The sequence below is a fragment of the Triticum aestivum genome, chromosome 2B (genome assembly GCF_018294505.1).
Source record: "Triticum aestivum cultivar Chinese Spring chromosome 2B, IWGSC CS RefSeq v2.1, whole genome shotgun sequence".
Classification (NCBI taxonomy): Eukaryota; Viridiplantae; Streptophyta; class Magnoliopsida; order Poales; family Poaceae; genus Triticum; species Triticum aestivum.
In genome coordinates, this window is record NC_057798.1 from 30,723,268 (window position 1) to 30,743,905 (window position 20,638).

Here is a 20,638-nt window from a genome sequence, read left to right on the forward strand (position 1 = left end):
AGGTAAAACTATATGCACGTACGGTCGCGTGTTGCTCCGCTCCCAGGACACAGATACACTATACTAGTACATGGCTGGCTGCGACGGATCCCTTTGTCTTTCCCATGTCCGACAGCCCGCTCAACCGGACTGTCGGGAGCCCCGAAGGTACATTCCTCCCTGGTATATTAAGTGGCAAAAGAGGGTGCTTCCGTCGGAGGGAAAGGGCGGCGGGGGGCTCCGCTTCCGTTGAGCCCAGGCGAGGCCGACGATGGTCTGAGAGAAAGAAGAAACCTGATCGGTCACCGGTTGTACACGCCGGCAGAGGCCTTCCTGGGACCCAAGCGGTGACGGCCTCCGTGTTCTACTTTTCCTCGATATTGGCGGCGGACGCGGATGCGCCATCCATCGACTCGTCGATCTCCGCGCAACCGGCTTCTTTCGCTGCTGGTAGGGCGCGGTTACGCTCGCGTTGACGGTGTATGGCGCGGTTGCAATCACGGGATGCGGCAACGTAGGCACGGGAGGCATGGTACGATGCGGCGTCGTCCAAGGGTGCGACGATGCCCGTGTCGCCTGACGTGCCTGGAACAACTTGCTGCTCCTCCACGAGCTGGCTTGGAGCGCGAGGTGCTGATCCATGCGCCGGCTTGGGGGGGCGGCAACTTGCTCCGTCGCCCCAGGCGTTGAACCCCAGACGGTTTTTATGCCGAAGAACTGCTCCTCCTACTCGTCGGATGCCATCGAAAGGGTGGAGAAGGAGGGAATGGGGAGCAGACTTGGTGATGCCATTCTTGCCCGACGTCTGGCCTCGTTTAAATAGAGGGTGGATGGGAGGAGCCTACCCGTCGTTGCGTTTAATGTCGGCCCGCTCGTGAACGGATTTCTGGCCGGAGTAGGTTCCTCGGCTTCCACGTGGGTTTAATGGAGATGTTTGAATGCGGCAAGGACGCGTGTTCAGTCAGGCATGCAGCGGGCGGCTCCCTCGGCCGACGCGCCGCTTCAATGTCGGAGGCAGTGAGAGGACGCGTCCGTCCCGAGCCGTCTTCAATGTGGAGCGGGGCGCTCTACTCCTGCAAAACCCCAACGTTTGTCTCCGGTTTGCGGGAGAAAACGCTCACGAACCGCTTCGGAGGAGGTTTACGGGTCGACGTTCAGGAGTTGGACGACGTCTACACCCGCCTCCGCGTGGGACCTGAACCCTGATGAGCTGAGAATATCACGGTCCCTCTAACCATCCAACCACGGGTCGGTTCGCGCCTCCTCGTCGGCTGCTCCACGTGACCACATGGATATTTGTTTTTTCTTTGAGACAAAGAAACCTGTCGCGGATCTGGACGCGCCGGCCAAGCCCGAGAAAGAAGGGCCTGGTGAGAAGGAAGAAAGGCCACGTCCGTTCTGTTTGGGCCTTCGCTCAAGGCCCGTCCGCGTCCCTCTTCTTTGTTTCCGCTAACCGCTGCCCCGCTGCCGGTTCCCTCACCTCGCTCCGCCAATTTCCCCCTCTCCATTTCCGAATTCCCTCCCACTCCCCTCCACTCCCACCCCCCTCCCCTCCCTCGGCGTGCGTGCGGGCCGGCGCGGGCGCCATGGGCGGCAGCTCCAACACGACCACGACCACGAGCGGCGGCGGCGGCGCCGCCGGGAAGGACAAGGACAGGGACAGGGGCAGGGGCTCCGCGGTCTCCTTCACGGAGGGCGAGAAGGTGCTCGCCTACCACGGCCCGCTCCTCTACGAGGCCAAGGTTGCCCCCTCCCCTCCCTCCCCACCTCCCATTCCGGTCTAGGGTTCGCCCGCCGCCGCGCCGGCTCCCGGGAGGTCCCGCTTCTCCGTTCCGTTTTTTTTTTCGACCGCGGCTAGGGTTTGGAGCGGGGCCGTCAGAGTAGACGAGGGTTCAGGGAGGTTTAATCCGAGGCGTGTACATCACATCGGACGGCGCAGCACTCTTCTTTTCTTCAGAGAAGAAAGAAACGCAGCGCCGTTCGTTCCTCCTCTGCACCGCCCGGATTCTTATATTTAGGGCGTAATTTTTTTAATTCAGAGCGCGCATGTAGACGCGAGCTTGTGAGTATCTCAGTACCAGACCGTGATTAGCACCAGGTGGATTGATTTCCTGGACCATGGGTACTTCATGTAGTAAGTAACAAGGAGTGGGAGATGGGACTACATCTGTACTTCTATATGAAGAAATACGCACACCTGAAGGCTATGTGAAATTTACCAGTTGCACACCTGCAATTCTCCCCTCAGTAATACCGATTTAATAACGGGAGAATAGAAGGCAACCCAAGTAAACGAAACGGAAAACGGGTATACTCTTTATTTTCTTTCTTCAGTTGTAATAGATCGCTCTCATTTCTGCTAAATGTAGTAGTAGTATCTCTTTCCCAACATTATTCAAGTGCTGGCATGTGGAACTAAGCCGTGAATGCCTGGTTGGGAAGTGCATATTAGTGTATGCAGTATATGTTTCTTTGGTACATACTTTTTGCCGGTGTTTTTTATGTATGCGGAATACTTTTTGCAGGTGTTTTTTTATGTATGCTGAATATATGTTGCTGATGACAAAGTTTCGTTATTTGTTCTCAATCTGTGAAGGTTCAAAAAACTGAAAATCGGGAGGACGAGTGGCGGTACTTCGTCCATTATCTTGTAAGTCCCCTCAAATGGCCATTGTAAAACATGGTAATTACCTCAAAGCATTGTTTCCTCATTGTTTTGAAATTATTGGCCACTCTTAGCATTAAGATATCGGAAGATATAATCTCTATATATGTGTCCGCTCTTCCTTGTAGCTCCTTTTTTCCCGCTGTTATTAACTTTGTCTCTTCCCTTTTTGCAGGGATGGAATAAAAAGTAAGTGCATACCACAGTGGCTGTTAGATAAGTCTTCCATATTCACTTGGAATTACTAATGTATCATTATGTTTTTCCTGTTTTTTCTGTTGATGCATACGTCAGTGATATTTGTAAGATATGTAGTTCTTTGCTTGCAATATACTTTATTCGATGTTCTTATTGGTCAAGCAATTGACATCATCATCACATACAGTAGCCATTCTATCATTACAAGTTGAACTCTCTACAAAGGAAATCTTTGGAATCATGGAATACTGTGCAATGCAACCACCTAGTTTTCATGAGGGTTACGAAATTATGCATGGCTTTTCACTTCTTAGCATTGACTAAACCAAATTCCTTTTCGTTTAGTCAGATATATTTGTATCAAATAATGTGCTTTTTTTATGTAACATCACATTATTTCAAAAGCCTTGACTTTGAGCTGCATGTTCTGCCTGTATTGTACATAAGTTATGTTAAACACGGCCAGTTTTGATCCCTTATAACATAATAATTTATGTTCTAGTTTAATGCAGTTGACTGATGTTGTATAATGCGCCAGTGCTAGTCTTATGCATGATCATATGTTTGGTCATTTGGTGTCTATGTACTATTCTATTATACCTTTGATTTCGTTGTCTGTTGCCAACATACTCGTAAACTTAACAGTAAGCAAACCCATTTCACAATATAAGGCCATTTACTTGTGCACCATCATTTCGCGATATACATCGAAGAAGTCAAGACTGTAATTATTGCAATACTCGACTCTCTGTTCCCACTTCAATGCCGTAAAGGAGGTTAAGTGGCTGTAGACTTGTAGTTTGTCAATTGACAGCATTATGTGTGATCCAATGTCATTACTCATTACTAAGATTAGGCAGCTCTGTGATTTGTGCACACAATGGACTTGTACTAATATTGCAAAACAAAGTGATAATATATTACAGCAGTGAAACTTTTTTTGTTCATTATCACAGTCAAGGCCCTGGATTGTGTCCCATACGGATGTCTAATGGTTCCATTCTTGATTTTTTTTATTACTCAATTTGTTTTACCCGTGCATTTCATTTCCTGAAGTTCAAAGATTGTGGTAATGAAGGCATCTTAAACAGGGTATTATTAATATGTCTCAGCATCCTAAGTGATTCCGTGTTTTTTGTACTGACCTTTAAGTGGGTGGTGGATGGGATTTGGCAATATGAATAAAGCAGAAGGATGGAGGGATTGGTTCAGTAATTGTGCCAATCGAAATTCTGCTTTCATGCACCTGCCAGTTTCAAAGTGTATGGTTTGTCCTCTGTTTATATGGACATCTGAATGAGCTAATACAGCTGTTTGAGTGGCTTGGTAAATAGATCATTTACGGAAGAGGGTTCCTGTGTTAGTTGCCAGCTGCTGTTAATATTAACAACTAAAAAGAATTGATGTGCAGGGCCATCTTTTGATGGTATTTCATCTTCAGATTTATGGTTGTGCACAGTTATATTCCATTAACTTTTTCATGAATCCCTGTTGAGTGCTTGCTTCTGTCATTTTAATTATGTCACTATCACTGCAGTTAATTAATTGTCCATCCTTGCTGTTCTAATCCTCCATGTACAGTTGTACACATTCTTTTCAACTTATTCAGTTTTCAATGGTTATAGTTGGGATGAATGGGTCGCAAGTGATCGTTTATTGAAGTTGACTGAAGAGAATGTTCGCAAACAACTAGAGCTGAAAAACCAGTCAGGGGACAAAAGCGTCAGGACTGGTGGACGGTCAGCACAGCATAACCCAAAAGGCTCTAATGGTTAGTGACATTTTGCAGCAATGGCATCATCTTGCAATTCATTTCTATCGATGGGATGGCTATAACTGAACATTCTGATCATCTCATACTGATGTAACTCAAATTCCATCCTGCATATCTTCTTTTGAAGTAAATTGTTAAGTTGCAACCCATTATTGGAATGATTTTGTGATAGGTGCTGAAACAACTTTTGGTGATAGATAAGTATGTCACTAGTTATACCTGTCTGCGCTAATGCAGTAATGAATATACTCCCTCCGTTTGTAAATGTAAGTCTTTATAGATATTCCACTATAAACCACATACGGATGTATATAGATGCATATTAAGAGTAGATTCATTCATTTTCCTCCGTATATAGTCCACCTAGTGGAATCTCTACAAAGACTTATATTTAGAAACGGAGGGAGTAGATCACAATGTTCTAAAAGGTGCTTTGTTCCAGTAAGGGTGTCTCTTAGAGCCTTGGTAGGCTATGTGGCCGCCTTTCAGAACTTTGATAGGGCATTAGAAAGAAAGTCGACATATCTCGACCATATTTATACTTTTGTCTTTTGGTTGAAATTTCTCCTGATTGGCTCTCATATTTGCTTTCAGCGGATGCAAAAGCCGATAAAGAGGACACTAAGGGTCTTGGTAAGTTTGCTCTTCTTTTAACAGAATTCCTTTTGTCATCTGTTTCTTTTATTCTATTGGTGCATTTATCTGTTTTCAGATTTTCCCCAGCTACTTAGTTGTATAATATATTCTTTAATATACTTGTTATGTTGAAATTCCAGTCAAGGGGAAGAAGCGCAAGAATCAGCTTGGCGTTGAGGTGGCTATGATTCCCAAACATGTACATTCTTAAGTATTTGATTTGATTTTCTATAAAGTTCATACTCTATGCATATTATCCATATACAGAACAATACTAATATTAAACATATCTCCTTTTGCACTTCTGTGCTCTTCCAAAATGCTAATACTTATTTATTGTTTACTTTATTCTGTAATTTGCATAAGTCCGGCGATATCCTCAAATTTCCTTGACTGAGGATGACAATTCACACAAAAATTATGACTACTGTGCAATACATGACACCATTCTCTTGCCGTTGTAACACTTTGACCTCCAAATTCATTTTTTAGACAGCATATGCATAATGGCCTGCAACAGCAGCCAGCAATTTTTTTTTTGGCGAATGAGCCAGCAGCTTAATGTGTAAAAGACGATTGTTGAGAGATTTTGCATACTTGTTCAAGTTATTGCATTTGTATGGTCTATATCACAAAAATTGAAATCGCCACTAGTTGAGGTGAGCTGGCGAGCATCAGTCCTAGTTTCGATAGCTTGAAATGGAACCATCATTTCTATCCAGTATGAAGTTATGGTCCAGCTTAATGAAATAGACTAATAACTTTGATGCTCGGATATCTTTGCCAAAATGGTAGACTGTAATAAATCAGTTTGCATAGTCTTTTATCAAGTTTCTTGTGATGTTGCTGTAACGTATTAATGACTCCACCTTGGTTGATTCAGGAAAAGGAAAGAAGATCATCAGAGAGTCTCCTAATGTCACAGTTTCCCGTAACACTGAAGAAGCAACTTGTTGATGATTGGGAGTTTGTCACGCAGCTGGGTAAGGTATTCAATTCTTGACTGCACTATCTTTCGTTCATTTATTTATATCTGAATTGCACTCATCTTCTTTCTTACATCACTAGTTGGTAGTTGCATATAGTGTTTCAGCTGGTTGGGAAATAACATGTACCAAGAAAAAGAAATAACAAGTACCAAATGGAACGACATGTTGTCTCGATAATGCCTATTTGAAAATGCCTATATTTTAAATAGGAACAAACCTTAGAATAAAATAATGAATTAGCAATCTTTGCCATTTGATAAGCTGTTGGCTCGGATCAGACAGCTACCAACATTTTACTAGAAAAGAAACAATTATTTAACTTCCAAACAACAACAACAAAGCCTTTAGTCCCAAACAAGTTGGGGTAGGCTAGAGGTGAAACCCATGAGATCTTGCGGCCAACTCATGGCTCTGGCACATAGATAGCAAGCTTCCACACACCCCTGTCCATAGCTAGCTCTTTGGTGATACTCCAATCCTTCAGGTCTCTCTTAACGGACTCCTCCCATGTCAAATTTGGTCTACCCCGACCTCTCTTGACATTCTCTGCACGCTTTAGCCGTCCACTATGCACTGGAGCTTCTGAAGGCCTGCGCTGAATATGCCCAAACTATCTCAGACGATGTTGGACAAGCTTCTGTTCAAACATATTTTTTTACATCTTATGGGGCTGATTTTTGTTGATGGGAAAGAGGAGATTGAAGAAGAAATTGTCTCAGGGAGATTGAAAAGGGTAACACAAATAGCTCATGCTCTGAGCTGTGCTTTGTTTGGGGGATGCAATTTTTCTTGATTGATGAGAAGATCACATAGGATGTCCTTTTTACTCAATCATCATATTATTTTCTAGTTTACTTAATCGTATCCGGAAAGGATACCTAATCCTATCCTAAGGCGACGGCGGTGGACTACATGGTCAGTGATTGGGAAACTGACTGAGGGGAAGCGAGATGGGCCGGGAGGAGATTTGGCCTGTGAGGCTGGATGGATTAAATAGGTATTTTCAAATTAAGAAAATCTGGAAGATAAAAATAAAGCAAGGAAAATACCAAATACTCCAGGAAATCCACGAAGAATCAGTGAGGCATATTATAATATGCTGAAACCAAATAAAGTACATACAACTTACGTTGAAGTATAATTTAATCATACTGAACACAAAAGACTATGAAATTCCCATTTGAGCTTTAATTAATTGGAGAAAATCTACAGAAATTTTCTAGCCTAGTTTTTGATAAAATATATTCAAAAAACCCAAACTTTTCATGTTACGAGTTACTGGCCTTATTTGATTCCCACGCTGAAAATGTGCATCCATAAAGAAGTATAATTTCCACCCGCTTTACAAAACAGCTTGTCCTTGAGCTAGAAATTTGGATAATCCTGCACCATCATCCGTAAAAGTCTCCATTAAGTCGATTGCCACCGCGCTAGACTTTGACTTATAATGCTATTTCTTAGAAAATCATGATGAGAATCCTGCATTTTCAGCATGGTATCATTCTTATCAGTTTTTTGTCATCAAAGAGAGAACCATATCTTTGTTCTTGCAGACTTGTGGGCTGAATCTCATTGCTTGGCTTGATTATTTCCAGGAAATTCTCTGCTATAATTTGATGACATCATCTGAACATTTCCTTGTCCTGCAGCTTGTAAAACTACCTCGATCGCCCACTGTTGATGATATTCTAACGAAGTATTTGGAGTATCGGGTAAAGAAGGACAACAAGTCAGTAATCTATGTTATGTATCTTGTTTATTAGCCTCTCTTTTTTATGGTCACATTTGTATTCTGTGACTAATACAAGTAGTTTACTAGAATTGTGAACTTACTATTTTTTTTTCTTATTATGCAACGGCTTGACTGCATAATGCTGAAGCATCATAGTGCCATTTTAATTACTGTCAGGGAAAACAGCTCCATGCGAAATTCAGATAAAAGTTAAAAACTGGCAGATGTACAAGACACACAGACCTGCTTTTTGTTTGTTTGTGTGGAAAAAAATATTGAATTCTCTTAGGTCAAGATTGAATTCAAGCTTTCCCTGATTTCAGATGGTTTCTTCCAGCAATATAGCAAAAACGTTTGGTCTGATTAGTTCTGATGGCAGTTATAGCTTGCATATGCAAGGCACAAAGACCTGTTTTTGTTTGTTTGTGTGAGAAAAATGACATCTTATGTTGAGATTGAACTCAAGCCTTTCATAACTTCAGGTGGCTTCTTCCAGCAATATTACCAAAAACAATTCGTTTTTTTATTTGTAGCGGGGTCTGTAATTTTCTTAAATGAATTACTATTTCTTCACTACTGTATGCTTGTTGGGCCTGTCATGGGCTTGGGATGATTTGTTGCAGCCAGGATACTAACAATTCATATCAGGCTTGCTGAAACTTATCCCATCTGCACAGATTTAATGTCAGCTGTACTATGGGCTTATAGTTTAGCTGATGTGCCTTGTGCCCCCTACTAGTGATCGTTATTACAATGCAGCAGATAGTTTATGTGCCAATTCTTTTAGGCGTACAAATATGGCAGAAAGAAAAAAAAAACATCAATGGCCTTCTAACCTTACTGGATCAAGTCTGCTAATTCGCCATAAGGGTGGGGAAGTTCCCAACAACTTAAGCTAATGAAGAACAGTTGTTTTATTTATTCGGTTGGCTGTCTAAATGTTGCAAATTCTGTTCTTGTGCAATAGTGTTGTAATTTTGACCCCAAGCTACCTGTGTCATTTGTCAAGCATTGTTTTCTCCATTAAAGTTACCTTTTGTTTTGAAGGATAAGTGACTCTTGTGCTGAGGTAACAAAAGGATTACGCTGTTACTTCGATAAAGCATTGCCTGCCATGCTTTTATACAAGAAAGAGCAAAAGCAGTATAAGGAAGAAATTAAAGGTGACGTTTCACCCTCGACTGTATATGGAGCTGAGCATCTACTACGTCTGTTTGGTATGTCCAAATTTTCCACTACAGGAGCTGTCTTATGTCTTCGATTTTTCCTTTCATATAGTTCCCCAGTGGCTCAGTTGGAAGTGATCATAAGAGCTTTGGAAAATGACGTTCGATCTTATCTTATTACTTTATTTGACTTTCCTTGATCCACTGTCAGTCAGTCAGTTGTAGCAGTATCTATCACCCTTGGTTTGTTGTTTAAACTGATAAGATGCTTACTCATGGAGGCATTATAATTTTAGTCTTCCTATAAAGCTCGGTGCACAATTTCTTGTCTTCCAAAGGAACTCTAACCCAGTTTGTTCCTCTTTCTGCAAGGCACCCCAAAACTGAAATAAAAAAAAACTGGCATGTTTGCTTGGAAGCAAACCATGTTTCTTGCCTTGCAAAGGGGGCTGAAAACGGCGGCCATGCAGCACTAGCTTTCTACTTTTCTGGGGAAACTTGTTTGCCAAGTACATTATATGTTTCTGAACTGATCTGGGATAGTTGTCGATACCTCAGAAAGCACATTGCTTGTGTTTTGATTAGTTTAGTAGGATTGGTAACTTGATTAGGTCAATATCGTTTTTCTGATTGTCTTTACCACTTTACAGTGAAACTACCAGAGCTACTTTCTTCTGTGAACATGGAAGAAGATGCACTCAACAAACTGCAGCAGAAATTACTGGACATTCTCAAGTAAGCAACTCTTGATTAAATTGTCAGCATATGCTTGATTCTCAGTTGAGGCCAAACTGATCCGCTTCGTATCGACCAAATTGTCAGGTTTCTGCAGAAGAACCAAGTCCATTTCTTCCTTTCTGCGTACGACGGCGATTCCAAAGGCGCCGACGGGGCAAAAGGCAAATAGAAGCAAACGTTGGTATCTGTATGTCGGATGCGCCATCCACTGCTGGATTTGTGTTGCGTAGCTCACACCTCATAGTCTGGTTGTTGCTTGGATGTGGATGTTTTGTGGGATGTGTGACCCCTGACCGCTGATCGCCGCTGCTCTGCTTGCTAACGACAAGTTCATGTAGCTGACCTGTCCAACATCACTGTTGGCCGGCGTACAAAATCCTTGCGTCTGTGTGGTGCCCCTGGGACTGACCTGCATCAGTTAACTAGTGTACATTTGCAGAATCTCTCTGTTTTCTTGCGAACTCTGAATAATTTCCTTCTTTGAACGACACCAAATTGCGAGTGCCGCCTCCATTCCCGTGTGCGGATCGTTTTTCGTTAGGACAAGGTCTGGCCCAAGAATTACTTATGTGGTTTCTATGGCATGATTGCTATCGCTAGATATGTTTTCTGACACTAGTGTAATGTAAGACGTTTTTTGACACTAGTGTAGTGTAGTGTCAAAAAACGTTTGACGTTATAGGACGGAGGGAGTAGATGATACAAACGGGAATGGAGGCATACAAATTTGGGTTCCTCTTTCAAATTGGGTGCAGTTGTTTTTCTGGATTTTTGTTTCCCTTGCGCCTCAGGCTGCAAGTGGACGCGGGCTGCCCGCGGTGCCCACGTAAAAGCCCACGTAATTTGTGTTCGTGGACACCCACAGATAGAGCAACTGGATATGTGGGATACGTGGGTTTGTCCTGCGACGTCCGCGAGCCCACTTCCTTCTCACTTCCTCAAATCAGGGCCCGCCGCCATGTAGCTCTGCCATGACCACAACGCCATCTTCCAACTCCGCCACGGACGCCGCCACAGCGTCGTCGTCGTCCGATTCTGTCATGGTCGTCCCACTCCGCCATGGATGCCGCCGCAACATTGCGGCCCAGCTCTGCCATGGACGACGCATCTTTGCCATCATCACGATCTTGGAAAAAGCCTCGCGTTTGTATGGTGCCATCCGCAAGCAGCGACACACATCCATCTCTCTCGTTGATCAGTCATTTACTCATTCTCTGCCTGTCCATCCGTTTTCCACAGCCGTGTGGGCAGCGACAGCTTGTACATCAGATCCATGTTTTGACGGTGCACGATGTCCAGCTTCAGGTAACTTACTCATGCTTGCCAGCACCAGAAGTCCTCGTGTTCTACTATCACTATTCAGTATGCATGAACATGAACAGTTGAGTATTTCTATATGCTGCCTGATGTGCTTGTACGCGCTTGTACTCCGCTGTTATTTGAGTGCAGGAACATTCACTTTCAGTCATGTTGTTGGATGTGGGTTGCCCGCTAAACCCACTTATCCCGTGTAAAAATATGCGGGCAGATGCGGACTTTCCACTTATACTATGCGACAGATGTTGGGCGGATGCGGGCTTCCCGCGGACAGTCCCACTTGCAGCCTGACTTGCGCCTGCTTTGGGAAATGGTACGTAGCTATATTTCAGAATTTGTATTTTGAATGCTTTTAAAATGTGGAACGGCTTACAAAGACTTTGGCAACTCCTGTGTGAAGAGCCCAAGTATAGGGTTTCCGGCTAGGGACGTGGAGCATTTGAGCTCGAGCTCAAATGAGCCAGCATGAACAGTAAAATAAAAAACTCAAAAATTTCTGATTTTGTTTTGTGGTGAACTTTGACAAATGTTCTAAGTGCTTGCAAATTTTCATCATGAGATCACATTTGTAGAAGGCGCGACAAAACAAAAACAAAACGATGCTCTCGAAATGCTACTTTCAAAAGCATTTTGAAGCATTGATTTTTTTTTTGCCACGCCTTCCATGAATATTATCTCAAACACTTAGAACATTTGTCAAAGTGTACCGCATTTTTTAAAGTTTTTTTGATTTTTTTTAAATTTACTGTTCATCTGAGCTCAAAAGGTGCTTTCTTCTTTCACTTGCTGTTACTTGCTTAACTCTGGGATACTTATGTGTTCTGGTGCGGGTGCTGCGGTGGGGTGCCTGCACTTGCACTTGTTCCTGATAAATACCCGAGCCCGTGTGGGCGAAGGATGTGTCATGTCCTTTTCAATGAAATGAAGTTTGGATTGGAGGCGAATAGCCCCCTCGGTTGGGAAAATAAGTGATGCATCCCGTTTTGCCCACAGCGGCAATCCAGCCCGTCTGTGCATCATAACAGAGGGATTTGTATTCAATGTGTTTCCATAGTAAATTGAGCCGTGTACTCGTCTTCTTCTTTTGTCTCGTGTGAAACTTGACCACAGCTACTTCCTTCGTCTAGGTGAATAAGTCATCTTAGGTTGTGCACCGTGACCAACGAGAAGGGGAAAACAAAAGAACTTAATGTTTATTTGCTAATTAAAGACTAGCCACAATGGTGAGTAACATACACTAGTAACATACACATATCACTAGACTATATTACTACTTTCATAGTGGGTAGTAACATAAGTGTAGTAACATGCAAAGCTTCATTTATTAGGTTATAGACTCATATTGCATTGGGACATGTGATGTTACAGTAACTAGCTAAGTCACTATAACTATCTCTCTCCTCATTAACTCACTGCCACATAAGCAAAATTGTTGAGTTGGACTCGATGTTACTGCTGAAGTTAATTACTCCCACTGTGGCTAGTCTAAGAGCACAACATGCAATGAACTAACCACTGCATGTCGTGTTTGGTAGTCTCAAGTCTTTAAAAGCATGTACACCCCACATCTCTTATTGGTTGATATGTCAAGAAACAAGAAACGAGGTAGAAGATAATGCACCGCGTCTAAGTGTTTTGGGATTATTTGATTTTCGTAAGATGACTTACACATTTAGATAGAGGGAGTAAGTTTTTTTTTGAGGGATTGATCACAGCTAGGTTGAGTGAGCCGCGTGGAGTAGTGCAGAATAGTGAGAGGGGAGCTTCCACGTCCAACTCCTAACATATTTGTATTGTTTCCCTAAAACAAACATATTCGTATTGTCAACGGCTTAATATAGTACTTCTCCCTTTCTTTTTACTAAGGCCATGTCAAATGCTCACCCCTAAAACGGAATCGTATCCGTCCGTGAATGCGTCCGTGAACAGTGATACGGGAGCCGGTCATTCAACCAAGTCTGCATACATTCCAAATGGTTCTGGACAAACCGGGGATCATGCAATCCAGATGATTTTCATTAAATCGTACCACATTCATTACATTTTCAACACATTTCATTAAACAAAAGCATCCGTAAGTTAATTTAGTCTAAATCTTCGTCGGTGTCCGTGCTCCCAGTGGTTGTGTGCCCCGGAAAGTGAAGCTGCAGGTCACCGGAGAGGAAGAGTTAGACATGGGACATGGATGGCCCACATGGAACACGAGGTGCCGCCGTCCACATCGGTGGAGGTGAGGTCAACCATGGACGTGGACATGCCAGCCTTGTGATCGCAGCGATGCCAATGGCACGATGCAAGTGTTCCCTTCCGCGACCGCTTGCGTGTCCGCCAGCGCCATGCAAGCGCTACACGCGGCCTCGTAGAGCGCCGCTGCTCCTCGATGAAGTTCGGGTTCTCCGCAGCCATGGCCGTCAGGCCCTCCGCCAGCAGGTGATGGATGAGGAGAGCGAGGTTGTACACTGCTCCTCTTATGTCTGCTGGAACATTGGCACCGGCCGCGGCACCAAAAACCAATGTGCACTGTATGTTTTGACAGAGAGAGTATCATATAAACGATGCATTACTATAGAATAATTATGTGAAATGAAGTGTTGTACTCCAGTATGAAGTGTACCCATACCCATTATGTTGTGCCTACAGTCAACATGGCTTAGCGATTTGCGCTTTACTGTACTCCCTCCGTTTTTATTTACTCTGTATATTAGAGTTGACTGGAGTCAAACTTTGTAAAGTTTGACCAAGTATATAAAAAACAATATAGAAATTTATCATAATAAATCTATACGATGTGAAAGTACATTCAATAATAAATCTAATGTTGTTGATTTGTTATTATATATCTTAATATTTTTGTTTATAAACTTGATCAAAGTTTGTAAAGCTTGACTTTGACCAAAACTAATATGCGAACTAAATAAAAACGGAAGGAGTATGAAGTGTATTCAATGTGGCATTCATGGTAAATTGAGAGCTTCCATGTGGATTCCTAACATATTCGTACTGTCAACGGTTCCAAGCTGTTTCGTCTACGTTCGTGTGTTTTTGGATAGGATCTTTTGGATCTATGTTATTCTTCATCGGCGGCGGTTGCTGTTCGGGTGCGCTGGTCTTATTGGGACTTAGTACAACGACTTTTTGACGGTCTACTACAACAAGTTGTGCCCGACTTTAACGAGGAAGGGGCGATGACGGCGGCGCCCTTTGACTCGCTTCAGTTCTTGTAATCGTCACTATGTGGTCTACGGATCAGTATGTAATTCCCATTATTTCTGGTATCCATTGTACTGATATGCTCGAAAATGAATAGAAGAAAAGTTTTTTTTAAAAATATTGTCTAAACGTCTTTTAAATGGAAAAACTAACGCCCACACGTGTGGGCGTTTGCACATCGCCCACACGCCTCGATCACCACTCATTTTGCCACGTATGAATAGATGACATCAGCGGAATCTTTTTGGTTTTCGGCTTAAAAACATTTTATCTCCTAATTAAAAAGGCGAATTAAAAATCCATTTTCACCATTAAATCCGTCTCGACGAGATCTTCAAAATTAGACCCCATGTTGATATGTTTTGACGAAACTTTTTTTTGCCCAAAAGTTGCCATGATGTTTACACTGTAGTTGCCATGGTACTTAAACTAAAGTTGCCATGTGACAATTTTAGTTTGTAGATCATGGCAATTTTAGTTTTTGATGATGGCAATTCCAGTATTTTGACCATGAAAATATTTTTTTGCATGAACCATGGCAATTTTAACTGCATGTATCATGGCAATTTTAGTTTATGGTGCATGACAAGTCTAGTTTCTTAATTCTCTGTTTTATAATATGTCAAAATTTACTTTTTAATATAGAAGAAAATAGCTGAAACATAACAATGCAACTTTAGTGTAAACATCATGGCAATTCATGTGCAATAGACATGGCAACTTTTAACAAAAAAAATTTTCACCGAAATATATTGATATGAGATCTAGTTTCGAAGATCTCGTCGCGAGGGATTTATTGGTGATAACGGATCTTCAATCGGAATTTTCATTTAAGAGATAAAACATTTTAAAAACTGAAAATCCAAAAAAATTTCCACATGCATACATGCGGTGACATGGCGTAGTCTGTATGTTATAGAGCGTGTGGACGAGTTTGGCTCCCACCATACGTGTGGGCGTTTTTTTTGCATGGTAATACGTGTCTCATTCATATCATAAATAACAAAGTATAAGTCACGTAAAAACCGACAAGACAAAACTGAAAAGATAGTAGAACATCTCTGAGCTTGACACCAACGCCCGCCACCTGCCTCCGGCACCACCATAGCAGCCACTGAAGAAAAGAATGACGAATCACCACCTCACCCGAGCTCGACGCGGCTCCATCGTTGATTTGCAGCTTTGCGGACCTCCAAGGTGGCTCACCAAAAGTGAAGCCTTTGCCGTTGAACGAATCAGACCGGGGCAACACCCCGGACACGCCATCGAACTCCAGATCTGGCACCCCACCACGACTAAGACGCCGAAGGAGGAAACCATACCTGTCATCCACGAACCACGAGCCCAGCAGATGTTCCGTCTTCCAGATGTCGTCGATGCAGACCACAATCTGCATCCGCTCCAGGACTACCTCCCAAGCTCCACGCCGATGCTGGAGCAAACGCCGTTGCAACGGCGGAGCCCGAGGACACAGGTCCACCTCGAGGATGCCGCCGCCGCCACGCCATCCTTGCTTGAACAGACTGGTTTTCAAATCCATCCCCAACCATAGGACCGATGGCCTTGTCAGGGAAGGATCCAAAAAATATTTATTCAGCATCGTCATCGTCGCCACCGAAGCAAAGACGATGAACAACCTAAAAACCTAAACTACGAGGAAGTAAAATCAATCCACGCGCGTGGATTCGGCGGCCCCCTCGCCACCGATGACCGAGGTCGCCGGCGGAGGGGAGCCGCCGAAGAACGGCGGTGGAAGATCGGCCTCTTCTGGCGGCGGCTAGGGTTGCAGCCGCCAGGGAGAGGAAAACGTATCGCTCCCTGCTCACGGCGTCCGATCATACGTGTGGGCGTCAGCATTGTCCCTTTTAAAAGAGAATAGAGAGAGTAGCGGCAATATACAGTTCCACGGAAGTAAAAAATTGCAAAATATAACGATGACAGTAAACATTGGAACGATCCAACGGCACGTCTTAATTAGCGTGACAACGGCAATAGTAGGTTAACATGGTCACCAATGTGTACAGGTGAAAAGAACACTCTTGACGTGTACGTGCGGACGACACAAGAAAAAGTACATAGGGACATGCACCGATGCACGACAGCGACGCCGTGCCGGACCAGGCGCGCCGGCGTCCGTGCAGCGCCCAGGTATGGTACGTACGTACGGTGCGGCCGGGCTTAGACGACCGCCGGGAAGGGGCTGAGGCGCGGCGAGGGGCGGAGCAGCAGCGGGTGCTTGCGCGCGCACACCAGCCCGTCGGCCTCCTCCATGTCTATCTTCTTCCCGTCGATGTCGGCGGGCACGGCCCAGTCGAAGCACTGCACCAGGGCCGCCACGACGGCGGGCACGGACTGGAGCGCCAGCCCCATGCCGGGGCACCCGCGCCGGCCGCTCCCGAACGGCAGGTACTGGAAGTGCTGCCCGCGCGGGTCCAGCGCCTCGTTGCGCCCGCCGGCCAGGAACCGCTCCGGCCGGAACTCCAGCGGCGCGTCCCAGTTGGCCGGGTCGCGCGCGATGGACCACAGGTTGATGAACACCGCCGTGCCCGCCGGCACCGTGAACCCGCCGGCCGCGGTCACCACCATCTCCTCCGTCGACTGCCGGTGCGCGATCGGGGCCGCCGGGCGCAGCCGCAGCGTCTCCTTGTACGCCGCCTGCAGGTACGGGAGGCTCGCCACGTCGCCCTCGCCGGCGATCCTGTCGCGCCCCACCACCGCGTCGATCTCCGACCGCACCTTGCGGAGGCACTCCGGGTGGTTCATCAGCTCCGCCAGCATCCACTCCACCATCGCCGCCGACGTGTCGGAGCCAGCGGTCACCACGTCCTGCATAGTACATCCACGTACGTGCGTGATCGAGAAGAATTCAATAATCGCAACGGCACGAAGAAGAAAATTAATTAAAAGCTTTGGTCTTACGATGACGAAGGCTTTGATCTTCTTCCTGGTGAGCTTCACCTCCGCCGCCGCGTCGTCCTCCAACTTGTCCAGCAGGATGTCGAGCAAGTCCTTGCTGCTCTCCGTCGTCGTTCCCGTGGCCGTCTTCTTCTCCGGCGTCTCTCCTTCTCCTCCACCACGCATCCTCCTGGCCTCTCGGGCCTCCTCCTTGTGCCGTATCATCTCCTCGAGCAGCGCGTCGAAGCGGCGGTGGACGTCGGCGGCCCGGCGACCGAGGCCCTGGAGGTCCCAGCCGCGGCACACGGCGATGTAATCCTCGACGTTGAACGCACCGACGAGCTCCGCGACCGCCTTGACCAGCTCCTGCGCCTCCTCCGTGACGCTCCCGGGCACGGTGCTGGCCATCATCCTGATGATGGACGTGTTCGACAGCCGGATGAGCGCGGCGGTGAGGTCCACCGCCTCAGCACCCGACGCCTGGTGCAGCACGCTCTGCAGCAGGGACACGAGGCCGGCGCGGCGGACGGGGCGGAGCTGCTCGACGGTGCGGGGGCCGAGGAGCTCGGACATGCAGAGGCGCTTCATGGAGCGCCAGTGCGGGCCGTAGGGCGCGAAGGCGAAGCCGTCGTCGCCGTACGCGAACTGGCGCGCCACGGCCGTGAGCGGCCGCTCCGAGATCTTGCCCTCGTGGGTCCGGATGAGCTCAGCGGCGACGCCGGCCGAGCTGGCCACCACGCAGTGGGTGGAGCCGAGCCGGATGTGCATCAGCGGGCCCAGCCTGGCCGCCAGGTCGTGGAAGGTGCGGTGCACCGGCGGGCGCACCAGGTGCAGGTGCCCGATCACCGGGAAGCCCCGCGGGCTCGGCGGCAGCCGCGGCTTCCGTCCCCCGCCTCTCCTCACAGCGGCGATCATAAGGACCGCGGTGGCGAGCGCGGCCGCGAGGAGGGAGGCTGTCACTGGGTCCTGCGTCAGCTGCCGAAGAAGAAGCAGCGCCGGCTGCTGCATGCTGGACGCCATTGCCATTGCCACCACGGCACCACCTGCTACCTCCGGGTTACACGCACGTACTGCTGTGCTTTTATATAGACGGCAAATGCAATTAACAAGCTAGCTGCCGAGCTCGATTGGACTCGTTGGTAGGTAAACGTATGGATCACCATGATCTATCGGCAAGCTTCGGTAGGATCGATCGTATTCATTTCCTACTGTGCAGAAAAGTCTCGGAGTGAGAAGTCGAATAGTTTTTCTGTCAGTTTTGTTAAAGCTGTCATAAGTATTGCACGTCTAAACCCTATACCACAGATATAGCATAGACTAGATTCGTGTGGATATTTTCTCTCTCTCTTTTATGCTTGATTATGTTGCTTAGATCATGTGCAATTACTACACATACCCTTTTTTGGTTGGAAGTTTAAAGTTCCTTGTTGAAAGCTCAACAGTATTGCTAAGTCGACTTGTTTGCTAAGTCTAGTTTGTGCTATATCTGTGAGATTTTACATTGACATCCGTGCAAAATTTTCTTTTCGATTTTCCCTTTTTCTCTTTTGCATGTTACTAGCTTGGTCTTGGTTTATTGACCCCTTTCGTATTTTGTGTCTGAATTTAATTAACGAAATGCTAATGCATGTCACATAAAATAGTATCATTGAAAACTATGTGTACATACGAATCCAAGGATATAATTTTTATGATATGCTTTGACATCTTGTCAGTTAAATCGATGGCCAAATTATGACACAAAATACGAAGTGGGCCAAATTATGACACTTAACTAGACGTGATTAAATCTCAGTAGCTTGAGTCTTAGCCACACCCAAAGCTCAAACATTGGCATCAGGAGTTTGAACGTTACAAGTAGAATGTTCGTAGTTCCTCATTTGAAAATTCGGCACGTCTTCTATGTTGAAAAGTGCATTGTTTTGTAAAAGAAAAAAACTCTAGGCACCTAGTTGAGAGATTGCGCGGAAAGTTTGTGTCAACGTGAAGTCCATTACTAGTGTAGCCTAGCCCCGCCCCTCCGCTAGCCTAGCCCCACCAACGGCCACTTTGGCCCCGGCGTCCACCCAGCTGCCGTCAACCCCTGCTCCATGGCCTCGCGCTCGCCCTCTCCCACGGCGGGTAGCTCTCGCGAGTTCCGCTGGAAGGACTCTAGCCCGCCGCCTTCCAACCAGTCCCATGCCAGCCACCGCTCCTTCCAGGAGGCCCTCTGCGGGGCGAGCGGCGGTCGCCACCGTCGTCGCTTGCCCCACGCCCAGCCCCCCGCTCCGAGATCCACCGCGTGTCTCCGGTGGAGGAGGTGGGTTGGGAGGCCGATGTGGATGGTGCTGGCTGGACCATGGCCCGCGGGCGTCACGACCATCGTCCTCGACCGTGTCGCCCTGGCTGGTGCTCCGACGTGAACCCCCGTCTTTCTGCCCCACCCCTGCACAAGGATGAGTGCCCCAGATGCCTTGGCCAGGGGCACCCGCGCTTCGAGTGTCATCACGACGTTCGTTGCGTCGATGCCGCTTCTTTGGCCACATCGCCAGCGACTGCACGAACCCGCATGCTGCTCCCCCCTCTTGCTCGCCTCCAGCCAATCAGCCGCAACCAGTCTCCCATGGGTCCTCCTCAGGCGTGGCGGCCTCCGGGATGCGATCTGAACCATCCCCGCCGTCGTCCTCCAACAGCGCCTCCCTAGGGATCTCGCTGGCGCCCTCCCCTTCGCCGGTTCCCTTGGCTCCGCCGTCCTCTAGCCATGTTGTTGCTTTGTCCTCCCGTGTGGTGTCGGCGATGTCTGGTCAACCGTCGCTCCGTCCGGCAAGCGCCATCCGCTACCTTCCGAGGACCCTCGAGCTCGAGGCAGCTGAGGATGCCCTGCGCTTTGAGCTTGTCGCACTCGTGGCTGGTAACCGTGTCAACATCTCTGCTGACGAGGTCACGGTGGCACTCCGTGAGCAGGTCGGCCTGCCCGTGCATGAGTTCTCCGTTCACCGCCACCCCGAGTGATTTCTCCTTCACTTCCGTTCTATGGCCTCACGCACCCGCGTCGCAGCGACATCGACGCATACACCTCGCTTCCACCTCCTCTTCTAACCTTGGAGCCACCTCGCCGGCGGTAAGCCTATTTTTGTGTTGTTCCGGGTCCGCATAGTGATGCATGGTATACCTGAGCATGCTTGGCTGCGTTCTACTGCCGATATGCTTCTGGCCCCCTTCTGTCTCACCGAAGACCTTGTCTCTGATACATCTCCATCGTATCTACTTTTCCAAACTCTTTTGCCCTTATTTTGGACTCTAATTTGCATGATTTGAATGAAACTAACCCGGGCTGGCGCTGTTTTCAGCAGAATTGCC

At 46.7% G+C, this 20,638-nt stretch overlaps 2 protein-coding genes across 3 annotated transcripts; one reads left to right on the forward strand and one right to left on the reverse strand.

Annotated features, from left to right (window-relative positions):
• Window positions 1-1,451: 1,451 nt before the first annotated feature.
• LOC123043283 (protein MRG1) lies at window positions 1,452-10,324 on the forward strand. 2 transcript variants are annotated; one of them, XM_044465694.1, is made up of 11 exons: window positions 1,452-1,721; window positions 2,576-2,629; window positions 2,820-2,833; window positions 4,468-4,613; window positions 5,211-5,249; window positions 5,393-5,430; window positions 6,136-6,240; window positions 7,891-7,970; window positions 9,021-9,190; window positions 9,790-9,874; window positions 9,962-10,324. In XM_044465694.1, the coding sequence occupies exons 1-11, from the start codon at window positions 1,566-1,568 to the stop codon at window positions 10,044-10,046; spliced, it is 972 nt and encodes a 323-aa protein (XP_044321629.1). In that variant the 5' UTR covers window positions 1,452-1,565; the 3' UTR covers window positions 10,047-10,324. The 2 variants fall into 2 exon arrangements, with proteins under 2 accessions (XP_044321629.1, XP_044321628.1); XM_044465693.1 differs by having other exon boundaries at window positions 1,455-1,721; window positions 5,393-5,451.
• A 6,027-nt stretch (window positions 10,325-16,351) lies between these two features.
• Window positions 16,352-18,363, reverse strand: LOC123043285 (cytochrome P450 93G1). The gene is made up of 2 exons (XM_044465697.1): window positions 17,324-18,363; window positions 16,352-17,230 (listed from the first exon to the last, which is right to left on the reverse strand). The coding sequence occupies exons 1-2, from the start codon at window positions 18,323-18,325 to the stop codon at window positions 16,583-16,585; spliced, it is 1,650 nt and encodes a 549-aa protein (XP_044321632.1). The 5' UTR covers window positions 18,326-18,363; the 3' UTR covers window positions 16,352-16,582.
• Window positions 18,364-20,638: the final 2,275 nt, after the last annotated feature.

What these genes read in the sequence shown, in the direction of transcription:
- LOC123043283 (XM_044465693.1), top strand. Translation starts at nt 1,566, where the DNA reads ATGGGCGGCAGCTCCAACACGACCACGACCACGAGCGGCGGCGGCGGC. An exon ending in CGCTCCTCTACGAGGCCAAG is followed by an intron (nt 1,722 to 2,575) that starts GTTGCCCCCTCC and finishes CAATCTGTGAAG; the next exon opens with GTTCAAAAAACTGAAAATCG. An exon ending in TGGCTATGATTCCCAAACAT is followed by an intron (nt 5,452 to 6,135) that starts GTACATTCTTAA and finishes TGGTTGATTCAG; the next exon opens with GAAAAGGAAAGAAGATCATC.
- LOC123043285 (XM_044465697.1), bottom strand. Translation starts at nt 18,325, where the DNA reads ATGGCAATGGCGTCCAGCATGCAGCAGCCGGCGCTGCTTCTTCTTCGG. An exon ending in AGATCAAAGCCTTCGTCATC is followed by an intron (nt 17,231 to 17,323) that starts GTAAGACCAAAG and finishes TGTACTATGCAG; the next exon opens with GACGTGGTGACCGCTGGCTC.